Here is a 17,799-nt window from a genome sequence, read left to right as displayed (position 1 = left end):
GGGAAAATCTTTAAATCGGTCGATATTGGGCTACATCAATACCTCACAACTTCGAAGAAAGATGTCGCTAATAGTTTTGAAAACATTTTGATCTTTATGCAGCTCCGGAGAGATGCAGCGGAGAGATTGCACAAAGTTTGTTGTCGTTGTATATGCAATACACACATCGTTATACGCCACGCTACATCTTCGTTTTGTTTTTGTTGGCCTGTTTTTTTTTCATAGTTCTTTTTGTTGTCTATGTGCGTTCAAGATCACGTGTTTTTGGCTGGCATTTTCCACAGGGCTATTCAAAATTGTTGCCGACAGCTTTCTTCGGAGTTATGAGAGAAGTGTTTTCTCACTTAGGCAATTTTTGCTTAAGCTTATTACATTGATGATTGACTGAATTGAAGAATACCGCTGATGAAGGGATGGAATCCCAAAAACTGCAGTCCAGTTAACCTTTTGACCAAAAAAAGTTTTGAAAACATTTTAGTTCAAAACCATATGGAGACTTTATTAATAAATAAATAAAATCGCCCACGTAAGGTTTGGTTTGGTAGTTATAAAGGGTGATTTTTTTGAGGTTAGGATTTTCATGCATTAGTATTTGACAGATCACGTGGGATTTCAGACATGGTGTCAAAGAGAAAGATGCTCAGCATGCTTTGACATTTCATCATGAATAGACTTACTAACGAGCAACGCTTGCAAATCATTGAATTTTATTACCAAAATCAGTGTTCGGTTTGAAATGTGTTCATTCACCGTAACGTTGCGTCCAACAGCATCTTTGAAAAAATACGGTCCAATGATTCCACCAGCGTACAAACCACACCAAACAGTGCATTTTTCGGGATGCATGGGCAGTTCTTGAACGGCTTCTGGTTGCTCTTCACTCCAAATGCGGCAATTTTGCTTATTTACGTAGCCATTCAACCAGAAATGAGCCTCATCGCTGAACAAAATTTGTCAAAATTTGAACACATTTCGAACCGAACACTGATTTTGGTAATAAAATTCAATGATTTGCAAGCGTTGCTCGTTAGTAAGTCTATTCATGATGAAATGTCAAAGCATACTGAGCATCTTTCTCTTTGACACCATGTCTGAAATCCCACGTGATCTGTCAAATACTAATGCATGAAAATCCTAACCTCAAAAAAATCACCCTTTACCTGTAGTAAACAAAAAAAAAAAAAAAACACAACAAAAACACATAGAATGCACATAGTCAACAAAAAGAACTAAAATAACAAATTAAATACAAAAAAAAAACAAAATAAAATAATAGTAGTAGTAGTTTGTTTGTTCCGTATAGACTCAAAAACGGCTGAACCGATTACCTGGAAATTTTCACAGATTGTGTAGGTTGGTCTGGAGGGAAACATAGACTATATAATTTTTTTATATAGGGAGGGGGGCAGACCCTCCCCCTTCCCCAAAAGTACAGCCCAAAAATAAAGGTGGACCGATCGAAACAATATGGGATTCAAATGAAGGCATTTAAGAGTAGAGTAAGAATTTTATAATAAAAGTTGGGTCCAAGTACCTGGGGGCCCGCCCCAGCCCCAAAATCCCTTAAAATAGGTTTATTTGACGATCGTGACAATATGGGACTCAAATGAAAGGTATTCGGGAGTAGATTACGAATTTGGTCAGGAAGTAGGAATAGGCTTTTATAATTAATTGATAACGGAAGGGGCGGACCCTCCACCGGACTGGACCGATAAGGACAATATGGCTATCAAATGAAAAGTATGCGGGAGTAAATAATGAATATTGCATATAAATTTATGTCGAAGTATAGGGGGTCACCCCACCCCCACAAAAACGCCCAAAATGGGTACATTAGCCAATCACGGATATATGGGACTCGGTTTGTTTGTTTCGTTTAGACTGAAAAACGGCTGAACCGAATTTCTCGAAATTTTCGCATATTGTGTAGGTTGATCTGGAAGGAAACATAGGCTATATAATTTTTCGGTATCGGAAGGGGGACGGACCCTCCCTCTTATGCCAAAAATACAATCGAAAATCAAAAGTGGATCCATCGGGACAACATAGGTATCAAATGAAAATTATTGTCGAGTAGAATATGAGTATGGTAATAAAATTTGAGTCTAAGTACTCATCGGGCCGGCCCAACCCCAAAACAGACATTTTGGACGTTAATTTTAAAATGGGGCTCAATTGAAAGGTATTGGGGAATAGATTTCGAATCTGGCATACAAAATCAGATCGAAGAATAGGGGGTCACGCTCCCCCCTCAATAACGCCATTAGACCCATTATGACTATATGATACTTGACTGAACCGATTTTATTAAAATGTTCATAGATTGTGTACGTTTGTCTGCAAGGAAACATAGGCTATATAATTTTCAGATTTTGGGTGGAGGCCCAACCCACCCATATCTGAAAGTAGTCCGAATCGGATAGCAATTGCGCCTTCTAGAGGCTCAAGAAGTCTGTTCGGGAGATCGGTTTATATGGCGGCTATATCAGGTTATGGACTGATATTGACTATACTAGTCACAAATATTGGAAGTCATACCAGAATGCCTCATGCAAAATTTCAGCCAAACCGGATAAGAATTGCGCCCTCTAGAAGCTCTAGAAGTCAAGACCCAAAGTCGCTTAATATGACAGCTATATAAGGTTATGAACCGATTTTGACCATACTTAGCACAGTTGTTTTAAGTAATACCACAATACCACGTGTAAAATTTTATATGGTATATATGGTAGCTATATCAAAACATGGACCGATTTGACCCATTTACAATCCCAACCGACCTACACTAATAAGAAGTATTGGTAAAAAAATTCAAGCGCCTAGTTTTGCTCCTTCGAAAGTTAGGGAGCTTTCGACAGACGGACGGACATGGCTAGATCGATTTAATATGACATGACGATCAAAAACATATATACTCTATGGGGTCTTAGACTCATATTTCGAGGTGTTACAAGCGGAATAAGGAAATTAGTATACCCCCATCCTTTGGGATGGAGGGTATAAAAAGTATATTAAATATCCCTGCCATAATCAAACTTCTACTCCAAAATAACTTATATTATGGACACTAGGGCGGGTCGATTTGTATGGATAAAAAAAAAATTGTATACCAAAAATGTAATTTACATAAAATTTTCCCAAGAAACCATGGATTCAAAATCATAGCCTAATCCACGCCTCTCGACTTGGAAAAGGTTATTATTTCTACCATTTTTTTTTTGGCAAAAAAGGGCATTTTCGTTCGTACATTTTCAAGTTTTTATTTTAAATACACAGTTTCTTCAGAGAATTTTCTTAGAATTTTGCCTAGTTTACGTTTTTGCTATACAATTTAAAAAAAAAACTCTACTCTCCTAATAGACCTACATTGGCTGTGATGTGTTAACTTTTTTTAGCTCAGATGGTTTTTACTTCCTTTAGTTCAATTAGATTTAATCAGCTGATCTCTGTAAACTTTGACTTATTAGGCTTAAAAAGAAAAATCCCGAGATTTCCAAACACAAAACTATTAAAGTTATACAAAAGTTAATAAAATGATTAATTCATTCATAGTGTTGAGTAATTGATTCGTGTTATAAGGTCGTGATTTTTTTATACCGATTGTCTTTATTAAAGGGCCGGATCTAGACAAACAAAATAGACAACGTCATCTTTATAGGCAGCAACATTCGCATTTACATGATAGCATGCTAGATGTCAAATAAAACTGTGATGACAAATTGCCCTGGCAGTATGCAATGTAGCAGAGATTGTGGCACAGCGCAACAAGAGGGAGCCTAAGAAAGAGTGATCACATATGCGTACAACGTGTCCCATGCATCTTCTATGACAGTCGGCTTGGCACGCAGACAGACAGACAGCACTAATAGACATCTTCCGCAGAAAGATTGTAATTTTTTATGTGAGCGCGTATTTAAACTTTCTTCGTGATTGGAGGCAGTAAAACGAGCAGTAAAATATAAAAACCGCCACCAACACCACCGCCACCGCAAGCCAAAACAAAACAAAACAAAAAAAAAAAAAAAAGACCGACCATCGTCGCCACAATAAAAGCAACGCCAACGTTAACGGCTTAAACCTATTGCGACAAAAGCACTCAGCAGCAACAACGCGAACTCAATAACCACATAAAACACCGGGATTTGCCACCATCACTACTAAACTTGTCCCATTGGCATTGGTACTATACTAGAAACGAAAAGCCAAACAGAGGCAAGCTCTCACAGCTGCTTGCTGCTGTGGTCGGTGGCACTAAGTAAGTAGTTCACCGTGAGCCTCCCAGTGGTCTAGTGTGTGCTCTAGTGTGTTATTGTTGTATAGCTGGAGCCATTGTTGTTAGTTTTAGCCTTTTTCGCGTTGTTCGTCTCCTCCTTGAGCAACAATTGTTGTCAAGACAACAACTGAAGACGCAACAACAAACGACCAAGAAGCGGCTGTCATTGTGAGTGGCGAAAGCGGCGTTACTTACATTCAGCCAAAAGTGCAGTGAAAATGGTACAACAAACAACAACAACGACAACATCATTCCCAACAATGACGATGAGGACGGCAACAGCGACAGCAGCAACAATTAATGATAATGGCATTGGTCTGGTGCTACCACCACCACCACCGCCATCATCGTCATCACCATCAACGAAAAGAAGTGTTAACATTACAACAGCCCAAACTCAACGATTCTGGCAGTGGTACTGCCAGTGCCACCAACTTCAAATTCATTCTCTGGTGCTATTGTATCTTTGTGCAGTACTGGCACTTGGCCAATATACCGCTCATGCGGCTGCAGGTAAGTACAAAAACAAAAATAGAAATAAAAAAAAAACCATAAAATTATGCCAGATTGAAATTTGGTATTTGGTTGTTGCTGTTGTTCGTTAGCACCGAAGGGGGAGATGAAGAGAATGTCAAATAGAAACGATTTCGTTGGAAAAAGTTGCTGTTCATATGCTCAGCAGAATTTTTTGGGTTCAAATGAAATTAGATGCTGTGATTTTAGTAGGAAGTACGTGCATAATGATTTCTGGAGTGAAGCGATGACAAGGTGCTCATGGCACTTTTGCAATGTAAATTTAATTACAATCGGAATGGGGCCCCATTAAGCTTCAACATGCATTCAGCTTTGCTGCATCATTCAGATTTTTATTCCCACCACCGAAGGATAGGGGTATATTCATTTTGTCATACCGTTTGCAACACATCGAAATATCCATGTCCGACCCTATAAATTATATATGTATATTCTTGATCAGCGTAAAAATCTAAGACGATCTAGCCATGTCCATCCGTCTGTCTGTTGAACTCACGCTACAGTCTTTAAAAATCGAAATATTGGCCTGACACTTTGCACAGATTCTTTTTTTGTCCATAAGCAGGTCAAGTTCGAAGCTGGGTTACATCGGACTATAACTTGATATAGGCCCCATACAGACCGATCCGCCGATCGGGTCTTAGGCCTATAAAAGCCACATTTATTGTCCGATTTTGCTGAAATTTGGGACAGTGAGTTGTGTTAGGACCTTCGACATCTTTCTTCAATTTGGCCTAAATCGGGTCAGATTTGGATATAGCTGTCATATAGACCGATCCGCCGATTTAGAGTCTTAGGCCCATAAAAGCCACATTTATTATCCGATTTTGATGAAATTTGGGACAGTGAGTTGTCTAAGGCCCTTCGATACCTTTCTTCAATTTGTCCTTCATCGGATCAGATTTGGATAAACCTGTCATATACACCGATCTCTCGATTTAAGATTTTGGAGCCATAATAGGCGCATTTATTGTCCGATTTCGCCGAAATTTGGGACAGTGAGTTGTGTTAGACCCTTCGACATCCTTCTTTAATTCGGCCCAGATCGGTCCAGACTTGGATATAGCTGTCATATATAGACCGATCCCCCGATTTAGGGTCTTAGGCCTATAAAAGCCATATTTATTATCCGATCTTGCTGAAATTTGGGACAGTGAGTTGTGTTAGGCCCTTCGACATCCTAACCAATTTGGCCTAGATCGGTCCATAATTGAATATAGCTGCCATATAGACCGATCTCTCGATTTAAGATTTTGGAGCCATAAAAGGCACATTTATTGTCCGATTTCGTTGAAATTTGGGACAGTGAGTTGTGTTAGGCTCTTCGATATTTTTCTGCAACTTGGCCCAAATCTGTCCAGATTTAGATATAGCTGCTATATAGACCGATATCTCGATTTAATGTCCGATGAAAAGTGCATAAGGTATGTATTTTTCACCGGATTATGACGAAAGGTGGTTTATATATGTACCCGAGATGGTGGGTACCCAAAGTTCAGCCCGCTCGAACTTAACGCCTTTTTACTTGTTTATTTTTATACCCTACACCACTACTGTGGGAGGCAACTGGGGGTGGCAAAAGGCACCCTACAGATTAGTTTCAGATCCAAAATCTCTTTGAATCCGGCAAGGTTTTCTAGCGTCGCCTTGAATATTACACGTTTTCTGAACCTATTGTGTTTTAATATCCTTATGTTGCACCTTTTTCATTGCCGAGTCGTATGTTACCATTGGTGTAACCACGTTTCTGTAAAAACAAATTCCAAACCCGTTTAGAGACGACTCACATGGGCGGAAAGGGAAAATATGGCTAAAATTCGATAAAGACCCACAAGCGTGCTCAGATTTCGATGAAATTTTAAGCAATCGCAGAATAAATATTTTATTTTCACATTAAGACACCCTGTAATGGCACAGGTTGCAATACAGGGTGTCTCAAACAGATTTTTTTTTTCATTGTTTACATTATCGAAATTTTGATGTGAAAGACCAAATCGAATGATTTTTTCTTGTATCGAAAGAACTCATCGAGTTGAACAAAACTGAGTCAAAAATATATTCCCTATGGTGCATTATAAAGAGAGATATTAGCTGCTAATATATATGTCGCCCGAGTGGGCTAAACATGCTTTGTTATGCACATCTGTATGTATGTTTGGACAACTGTTAACTTTTACCTTTATTGGCTATGACAGAACGTTTGTTCCAAGCGCCTCGATCTTCTGCGCTCATTCTAAAATCTCCCACACCAAGTTTTGAGGTGTCTCGCACCACTTGATCTTAGAAAACTGCTATTCTCCTATTATATGATTTCTTTATGGAATTTATCACAATTTATTGTTAACAATTAAGGTTGAATGGGTAGCCCACCATGAAAAGGTAAATGAAAAAATGAGACATGTGTGATACAAGAAGTGAGTAGTGCCGGTATGTGCGTATCCATGTTAGCACTATGTCGTGAAGCTGGGGTCTATTTAGGGCTTTCTACACACTCCGCCACGCACTTCGACCTCACTGTACTAGAGCCAACGGCCTTGAGGGCCGTCATAAATACATACTGATTTCGACCCGGCACGGGATGATTATAGGCTCCACATCAGAGAAAACTCTGAGCATCAAATTGGTTGGTGTCCATCGTCATTAGGAGAAGCTCGGCTGAGAGCTACCGAGCGTGTCCACAGATTGCGGATAGTGGAATGCTTCGTATACGGAGTAGTTGCAAATGTAGTCACGGACAATCAGCGGTATCGAAGGGAGTCTCAGTGAGAGGGCGGGCGGCCAACGGCTCTTGCTTAAATACTCTGTGCCTGTGATGCTCGATGTGAGAAGGCGATCTATTGGCATATTTTAATAACTATAGTGTGCAGAAGGGAACCTTGGCAGTATTTTGTCTGACCCACGTGTCGACCCATCTCTTCGTTGTTAAATGCTCTCTCAATATTCGAGAAGGCCGCCATCGTAAACTTCTTCAATTGGAGAGACGTCTCAACTTCTCTCATCACTGCGTGGATGGCCGTCTTCTCCGACCTGACCTTGAGTTATGCCTGAAGTTCTCCGACTTCATTTACACTACATTTACGAGAGCATAACCAGACCGTTAATGTAGATTTAAAATTGGTTTATTTGATATATTTCCATCATAGAACTGTCAAATAAACCTATTTTAAAGCTTCATAAAGTTTTGTGAATAAGGCCGTTAATATTTTGTTAAAAGTTTCTAAGGCCAGAGGCTTACGCCTAGGAAACCATCAAAGAAACATCTAGACATGGAGCCCACGCCTGATAAACAGGCTGATTTAAGTCCTCTTTCCGGTTAACGTTTAGAAACCTAGGTCAAGTCCAGTCGTATTCTATCAACCAGACAGAGATTCGGGCTCATGCCCTTAAAAGTAGTACAACATCGTCGGAAAGCGATGCGTATACTTAACATTTTCCTTAAAACCTTAATAATCATACGCTCCAAAGTGCTATATAACTTCCTTCCTCTCTGTTGTATTTGTGATGTTTTATTTTAGTACTGGATACATAAACCGAGAAGGACAAAAATAAAAGGCAAACATTTTACCCAGTGCAAGTCTTTTGTTTGACATCAGATGGTAACACCGGTTGGCAACATGTCAAAACCATACGAGGGAAAAAGTACAAATATTTGTTAAATTAATAAATAAAATTAGCAAAACGCATGTGGGTTTCGAAGTCAAATAAAATTTATTAAGATTTGCGATCGTAATTTTATAAATAAATGATTTTAAATTTTAGTTTGTCATTTACAATAGAGATGTTTCTGCGAGTGGCCACACTTAATTATGAAAAATATATCACGGCAATACTGAACACAGACGTTCTACGTAAAGCCTATACTGGCCTATACGTAATATTTTCACTGCACTGCGAAATAAAATAGAACTATTGATATAACATTTGTAAGTAAAATTGCAAATTTTGCCCATGCACATTTCACTAAGAATCAGGGGCAAACTTCTCACATATCAATAAGTGCAGACCGATTCAAGTTTAAGCTCACTGATAAAAGGCCTCCTTTTATAGCCAAGTCCGAACGGCGTGCCGCAGTGCGACACTACTTTGGAGAAAAGTTTTACATGGCATAGTACCTCACAAATGTTGCCAGCATTAGTAGGGGAAACCCACCGCTGACTTTTTTTTGCTGATGGTCTCGCCAGGATTCGAACCCAGGCGTTCAGCGTCATAGCCGGACATGCTAACCTCTGCGCTACGGTGCACTCCTGGAGTTTTAGTATAGGTCTATTCCTCAAATCCAAAAAAATTATAATTCATTACGTTTTCTTTTTTATGCATGCATCATTACTTGAGGTCTGCAGAAAATCTGTTAAAAATTTAATTTGTGTAAATCTCTACTATTGATAATAATATCGAATAAAGTGATATGAAAATAGTGTTTTAGTTAGTAATAATTGCCTAAAATTCAATATTTAAAGGCCATTACTAAAACGTCTTTACAAGCAAGGCCCACATTTCTTTGGAAAATTTTCCATTTTTGTGTAGTACGAGTATCATGCAAACATTATTACCACATGGGTCTTGTAAGTGGCTAGTCAATAGATATTTGGTGAAATTATCCTCACAACATGTGTGTCTAAATAATTATGAATATGTGTGTGTGTTGGCATTTCCACTTAATGGCTGTAATGCAAGTGCTTTGGTTGTCGTCGTGATTGTTTTTCTTTTTTTAATTTTTTATAGTTCAAGATGCTATGTTAAGTTCATGTTACTTTCATAGAAAGTGTAATTATATGCAGCATACTAATTGAAAGTCGTAGGCTGAAGTAACGATGGATGGATGACCTCAGTGTGTCAAGAGAGTGAGAGAAATCTACTGTGTTACCTTGCCATGTGTGTGCGTTGACTTGGTCCGCTGGCCTATGGATGTCGATGTCGATGTCACACAATGACATTGAAATGTGAGCTTCGACAAACTTTTCACTTTGAGTGCTGGTGGTGCCTGCTATTGTGCGGATGCTTTTGGCTTCGAAAAGAGTTTACCTTTTAGAAAACTTGGCAAAATATCATAAAAAAAAACTTTCATTTAAGATTTTATGAGCAAGCACACACTTATCGCGCCGGTGGTGCTGGTACTTATCACATGCAAGTAGGCAATAGCCATAACAGCAGCCAACATCAGTATGCAGGCATATGAACACACATATATACACACATATAGCACCATTAATGTACATGCTGCCATGAATGTATGTTTGTAGAAACATATGTCTAACACAACTTCAAATCACGAGGGCAAAATGCCCTTTGGTGGTATTGTTGTTGTTGGTTTTTTATTTTCTTCAACTGAACCGCTGTATGTGCGAGTGAAAACAAAACACCTCTGAACGATTTAATTGTTGTTTTCATTAAATTGTAATTTGTGAACCATTAAAATGAAATACTCACTCACCACTTGCATGTGGGATTATGTTTATAATGATTTATAATGTGTTTCGGTGTTTTTTCCGCCTCTTATTCTCTATCTCTCTCTCTCTCTGTTTCTACGGCGGAGTATTCATAACAATGAATGAACATTTTGAATAGCGCATCACATTTAAAAAGTCAAAGCTAAAATAACGGTTTAATTATGCATTCAGTCATACGTTCACCACATTATCCGTTTCGTTTCACCTCGCTCTGTTTTCTTTCTCTCAATTGTGCAAGACGAAAATGACAGCAGCAGCAACATCAACGACATCAGCAATGCCAACAACAGCACACGTTAATGGTTGAAGATGAAAATTCGGTGACTTTTGTTGTGAGTTGAGAATGAGTTTGAGAGGTTTGAAGTGCATGTTTATGGTATATGAGCTTCAGTGTGATAGGGAGTGTGAGAGTGTATTTGGGTTTATTTTTTTTTAATTCATCTTAATTCACTGCTGTTTTCGTTTGTTTATTTTTGTTTAGAGATCACATATGACTTGGCATTTTTAATTGTAGTATACCACTCTTGAGTGTGTGTGTGTTAAATGGTGGCCTTAGCGATTGAAGTTCGTTTACTTATGAAAGCAAAGTAATCGCTTTTCCTGACTCTTTCAATATCAATTAAATTCTGATTAAAAAATAGAAATTGCTTAAGATTCGCAGTCCATCAGTCTTCAAATAATAAGAAAACAGCAAACATCATCATACATACAGAGATTTGCAAACATAATTATTTCCATGCTCGATTGATGAAATGGTATAGCACAGTTGAGAATGGAAACCGTCAATTCATGAGAAATTATGTTATTTTGCAATTATCTGCAAAACATTTTGTATTTTAGCATAAACCCGTGCGTGTATGGGTATTTTACATAGCTCATGCATATTTACATATGGGCAGTCGGGAAAGAAACAAATGAAATTCGTTTGGAGTAAATCGCTCGAAATTGCCATATATCAGGGATAAGAGAACCGATAAAGACCAATTTGTATAACCCCCTTGTTATACTAAAACTATGAATCCATATTGGTGATCAAGACTTTTGGAGCTACCCAAAAATCTTAGATAGAGCGAAAATGTATCCCAATCAGAGCAATCTGCTATTCAAATAAAAGGTATTAGTGAATAGATTGAGATACGTATAATAAATAACATAACATAACCATAACAAGTAAAAAGGCCTTAAGTTCAGCCGGATATCGTGAGGCTCAGAAAAACTCAGTGTTTCAAATTTCAGCGAAATCGGGTAAAAAAGCTTTTATGGGCTTCTGTCCCATTATCGGCAGATCGGTCTATATGGCAGATTTATCTATTGGGTTGCCCAAAAAGTAATTGCGGATTTTTCAGGTCGGCCAAATAAAGTTGATGATGACCAAATCAAAGCATTAATCGAATTGGATTGTCATGTAACTGAGCGTGAAATAGGAGAGAAGTTAAATATACCAAAATCAACCGTTCATTATCACATAAAAAGTCTTGGACTGGTGAAAAAACTTGATATTTGGGTATCACATGTATTGAAAGAAATTCATTTAACAAACCGAATCAACGCTTGCGATATGCACCTTAAACGCAATGAATTCGATCCGTTTTTAAAACGAATCATAACTTGAGATGAAAAATGGATTGTTTACAACAACATTAGTCGAAAACGATCATGGTCCAAGCATGGTGAACCAGCTCAAACCACTTCAAAAGCGGATATCCACCAAAAGAAAGTTATGATGTCTGTTTGGTGGGATTGGAAGGGTGTGGTATATTTTGAGCTGCTTCCAAGGAACCAAACGATTAATTCAGATGTTTACTGTCAACAATTGGACAAGTTGAATACAGCCATCAAGGAGAAGCGACCAGTATTGGTCAATCGTAAAGGTGTCATATTCCACCAGGACAACGCTAGACCGCACACATCTTTGGTCACTCGCCAAAAACTGAGTGAGCTTGGCTGGGAACTTTTGATGCATCCACCATATAGCCCTGACCTTGCACCATCAGACTACCATCTATTTCGATCTTTGCAGAACTCCTTAAATGGTAAAACTTTCGGCAATGATGAGGCTATAAAATCGCACTTGGTTCAGTTTTTTGCAGATAAAGGCCAGAAGTTCTATGAGCGTGGAATACTAAATTTGCCAGGAAGATGGCAAAAGGTTATGGAACAAAATGACAATTATATATTTGATTAAAGTGCATTCTAAGTTTTATTAAAAATGCATTTACTTTCTTTTAAAAAATCCGCAATTACTTTTTAGGCAACCCAATATATATTAGATCACTCAATGTCCGTGCCGAATTTGGGTGCTTAAGTTATCCAATTTTCACCGGATTGTGACGAAATGGAATTTACATGTATACCCGAGGTGGTGGGTATCCAAAGTTCGGGCCGGCCAAACTTAATGCCTTTTTACTTGTTTGTACTGGTTTATATGCTACTTTGGGGCATTTTTACAATAGAATCTACTCAGAGCAAAAGTTTCCGATAGTCGACCCACCTTTTCAAAGCCGTCATATAGACTAATCAATATCTGACTCAATTGTAAGATATTAGGGACTAGACTGAAGCACCAAACAATGTCATATGCCTGAATGCATACCATTATTCTAAACCTTATGAAAAAGTCTTATAGATCTTCAAATACAAATGTCCATTTCAAATAATTACCTTATCCCATTTAATTTCGCACACTCACTCATCCATTAGAACAATTGCTATGTTGAACAAGTTAATAAATGTTGCCAACTATTGCATAATATTTCTATAATCATAGCTTATATAACATAAGTATACTGGAAGATATAACCGACTGACAAGAAAACAATTTAAATTGTATCACACACGAGTGGCTCAATAATCTTCCAATGACAGAAGCAAGAAAAAATGCGACCATTTAACATCTGCTAAGTGGCCCACATCTCTAACAAATGACTGGCCAAGATGACAACCATCCATACATTGGCACATACGCGTGTGTCCGAGAGCAACATGATGCTCTCTAATGATACACACCAGCCAGCTATCTTCAAAGTTATATGGAAAAACACGGCATTCGTAATGGCCATAACCAAGTGACCATCTTACGAACGAACATCAAGCAAACACAGCTTTCTGCCTTAGTTTTAATTCTTCTTGGATTGTTGTGCACAGATAAGCCATAAGCCAACCATATGTGGAGGGGATAATAGAAGCGAATTATCGTATGATGGTTACAAACATAATCTGACACAGTAACTTGGTTACAATGGCATGGAAAATAACCTTTGAGCTGAAGCTTGGTGGAAAACGATTTGTTTTGTCCATAGGTAGATTTAGTTTGAAGATGGGATTATACTGTGATATAACTTCCATAAAGACCATTTTTCTTAAGACAATCTTCTGCGTGGATTTCATTTGGACCCGATCTTCCTTTTTGGTGGCACAGACAGTGCATTTTTGTTCTGATTTCGATGAAATTTGGAATGGTGTATTTTATTAGCCTCCTGTACATCTGTTACAAATATGGTTAACAATGCTTCACCTTCCGATATAACAGACTAAAAGTCCCATCTACCGATTTTACTTTCTTCTGGGGACACAATAGAAGTATTTTCCATTAAATTTTTGAAAATTCTAAATTATTATTTGTTAAAGGTATAATAACACTAGAGAAATTTTTCCCGCAAAAAAAATCAGTCTTCTCATTTCCTCTCTCATTCCTGTGACCAGCAATGGACCAGAGGGTTAAATAATGATGTTTGTGCAGTCGCGCTTGGCAGTCTCCATAGAGCCAAAGCTATTGAAAAACCAGTAAGGAACGGCAAAAGTCGGGCGAAGTCGACTATATAATACCCTACACCTACCCTACAATTATAAATTCATATATGTATATGAGAGCTATATCTAAATCTGAACCGACTTTCAAACAGATCGTTTGAAAATTGTTGTTACTACGGCCATATAAGTGTAAATTAGGCGATACATAAATATGGGAGCTATATCCAAATCTGAACCGATTTTGAGGAAATATTGCAGATATTTTAGGATTAGTAACAAAACTATCCGTGCCAAATTTTGTGCAGATCGGTTGAAAATTGTAGCTACTACGGCCATTTAAGTAAAAATCGGGCGATACATATAAATGGGAGCTATATCTAAATCTGAACCGATTTTGTTGAAATCTTGCAAATATGTTAAAATCGGTAATGAAACAGTCCGTGCCAAATTTTGTGCAGATCGGTGGAAAATTGTAGCTACTACAGCCATTTAAGTAAAAATCGGGTAATACATATATATTGGACCTATATCTAAATCTGAACCGATTTTGTTGAAATTTTGCAAATATGTTAGGATCGGTAACGAAACAGTCCGTGCCAAATTTTGTGCAGATCGGTTGAAAAATGGAGCTTCTACGGCCATTTAAGTGCAAATCGGGCGATACATATATATGGGAGCTATATCTAAGTCTGAACCGATTTTGTTTAAATCTTGCAAATATGTTAAGATCGGTAAAGAAATAGTCCATGCCAAATTTTGTGCAGATCGGTTGAAAAATGGAGCTACTACGGGCATTTAAGTAAAAATCGGGAGATATATATATTGGAGCTATATCTAAATCTGAACCGATTTTTACCAAAATTCATAGTGTTCGTCCTTGAGCCAAAAATGTGATATGTGCAAAATTTCGAGATAATTGGACAACAAATACGACCTGCACTTTGATTACAAGAATACATGGACTCACAGACGGACATTGCTAAATTGAATCAGAAAGTGATTCTGAGTCGATCGGTATACTTATCAATGGGTCTAGTTCTTCCCCTTCCTAGCGTACATGGCTAAATCGAATCAAAAAGTGATTCTGAGTCGATCGGTATACTTATCAATGGGTCTATCTCTACTCCTTCTTAACGTTTCAAACAAATGCAAATGTAAATTTTGCCCATGAACATTCCACTAAGGAACAGCGGCAAACTTCTCACTGCAGCCCGATTTCAGTTTAAGCTCATTGATAAGGGGCCTCCGGGAGCCGAGTGCGACACCTCTTTGGAGAGAAGTTTTACATGGCATAGTACCTCACAAATGTTGCCAGCATTAGGAGGGGAAAACCATCGCTGAACATTTTTTCTGATGGTCTCGCCAGGATTCGAACCCAGCCGTTCAGTGTCATAGGCGGACATGCTAACCTCTTCGCTGCGGTGGCCTCCAAATGCATAAACTTATAATACCCTGTACCACAGTGGTGGTGTAGGGTATAAAAATCCAGTTGTAATGTAAGACCTTCGATCAACGTCATTATCCCGAGACACCGGACTCTTGGAAAAATGACGTTGATCGAAGGTTTATAATTACTGAATTCATGGTGGAGGAATCCTTGAGAAGCTGCAAACCATTTAAGTCACCCAGACCTGATGGAATATTTCCGACATTACTACAGAAAGTGGCAGACTATCTGGCGCCTCATCTGGCCAATATTTTCACAGCGTGTCTAGGACTTGCATATACTCCGAAAGCCTTGCAGGAGGCAAGGGTGGTATTTATACCTAAGCCCGGCAAGGTAAGTTATGCGACACCAAAGGCCTACAGACCCATAAGCCTTACGTCCCTTCTACTCAAAACCATGGAACGTATTGTGGACACCATGATAAAAGGGTAGGACATCAAGCGAACTGCTCAAATACAAACAGCATACCTATGTCAAGGGAAGGTCGTTGGAGACTGGCCTGCACGAGGTTTTGCATAAAATAGAGAATCCTTCGATGCCAAAACGTACACCCTGGCGGTATGCATTGACATCGAGGGGGCTTTTAACAATGTGCGGACCGAAACACTGATCCAATCCTTACAACAGTACCGGGTGGACCCGGTCCTTAGAGACTGGATAAACCATATGCTAAGGAACAGGTGGATAAATTGTGTGTCCGATGGCAGAAAGTGCCACAAGGCGCGCAAAAATGCAAAGCGCAGTCCGATTCAAGTTTAAGCTCAATGATAAGGGGCCTCCTTTTTATAGCCGAGTCCGAACGGCGTGCCGCAGTGTGACACCTCTTTGGAGAGAAGTTTTACATGGAAGGGGAAAACCACCGCTCATAATTTTTTCTGATGGTCTCGCCAGGATTCGAACCCAGGCGTTCAGCGTCATAGGCGGATATGCTTAACCTCTGCGCTACGGGGCCTCCGGCACAAGGCACGCCACAGCGGGGCATTTTATCGCCAATCCTATGAGTGACCACCATGAATGACCTATTACGGATGCTGACTGAGGAGGGATTTGAACCCGTCTACTACGCAGATGATGTTATAATACTTCTAAGGGATAAGGATCCGAACGAGCTATGCAGAAGGGCCGAAAGGGTCTTGAATATGCCATATGACTGGTCTCAATGTTGTCTCAATATGCCTGTTGACGAGGAAGACGAAGGAGGACCAATTTAACGCACCACGTTTCCTCAAAAAGACGATTTCGATATCTGACATGGTCAAATACTTAGGTGTGATGTTGGACAGGAAACTGAATTGGAAGTGTCACATCCAGGAGCGTACTGAGAAGGGCCACAGAAGTTGGGCACTATGTAAACGGAGCGTAGGCTCGAAGTGGGGCCTGAATCCTAGGATAGTCCACTGGCTCTACAGGAGCGTGATTAGACCAATACTTACTTACGCCTCAGTAGTTTGGTGGAGCTATGGAGAAAAAGTGCAACATAAGGACCATACAACAGATTCAGAGAACATGTTGTCTTGACATAGGCGGAGCAATGAGGACCACGCCCACTAGGGCACTGGAGACTATTCTAGATATCCGACCCATTGATATACAGATTAAGTGTGAGGCAGCCACTGCGGCTATGAGACTTTAGGCGATGGGAGAATGGATTGAGGATGGGAGCAGCTCATACCATCGCGGTATAATCGAGGCAAAGATAGGTAACTTGGAAGGAAGGAAAGAGGTTTCCGATCGGATACCTGAGATGAACATTGAAGTCGAGTGCTAGGCACTGCTGCCATCGGCAAAGTCTTGGATTGACGGAACCCTAGTATTGCCATCTGCATTATTCTTTTTTGCACAGATTCTTGTTTTGTCCATAAACAGGTTAGGTTCGAAGATGGGCTATATCGGACTATATCTTGATATAGCCCTCATATTGACCGATCCACCGATTTAGGGTCTTAGGCCCATAAAAGCCAACTTTATTATCCGATTTTGCTGAAATTTTGGACAGTGCGTTGTGTTAGGCCCTTCGACATCCTTCTTCAATTTGGCCTAGATCGGTCCAGATTTGTATATAGCTGCCATATAGACCGATCTCTCGATTTAAGGTCTTAGGCCAATAAAAGCCACATTTATTATCCGATTTTGCTGAAATTTGGGACAGTGAGTTGTTAGGCCCTTCGACATCTTTCTTTAATTTGGCTCAGATCGGTCCAGATTTGGATATAGCTGTCATATAGACCGATCTCTCGATTTAAGGTCTTGGGCCAAAAAAAGACGCATTTATTGTCCGATTTCGCCGAAATTTTGGACAGTTCGTTGTGTTAGGCCCTTCGACATCTTTCTTCAATTTGACTCAGATC

General features: G+C 39.2%; 1 protein-coding gene across 4 annotated transcripts in view; it reads left to right on the top strand.

Moving 5' to 3' along the window:
• LOC106091077 (agrin) overlaps positions 1-17,799 on the top strand; it is a 43,011-nt gene that overhangs the window by 12,013 nt on the left and 13,199 nt on the right. For 3 of the 4 annotated variants that reach the window (XM_059370911.1, XM_059370913.1, XM_059370912.1), the window contains exon 2: positions 3,616-4,786. In XM_059370911.1, coding sequence (XP_059226894.1) covers positions 4,492-4,786 — 295 coding nt within the window. In that variant the 5' untranslated portion in view covers positions 3,616-4,491. The remainder of the gene's footprint in view (positions 1-3,615; positions 4,787-17,799) is intronic. The other variant, XM_059370914.1, reaches the window with a different exon arrangement.

Source organism: Stomoxys calcitrans, chromosome 1 (genome assembly GCF_963082655.1).
Source record: "Stomoxys calcitrans chromosome 1, idStoCalc2.1, whole genome shotgun sequence".
NCBI lineage: Eukaryota > Metazoa > Arthropoda > Insecta > Diptera > Muscidae > Stomoxys > Stomoxys calcitrans.
The sequence above is the reverse complement of the archived record's forward strand: the minus strand, read 5'-3'. Positions and strand labels throughout refer to the sequence as shown.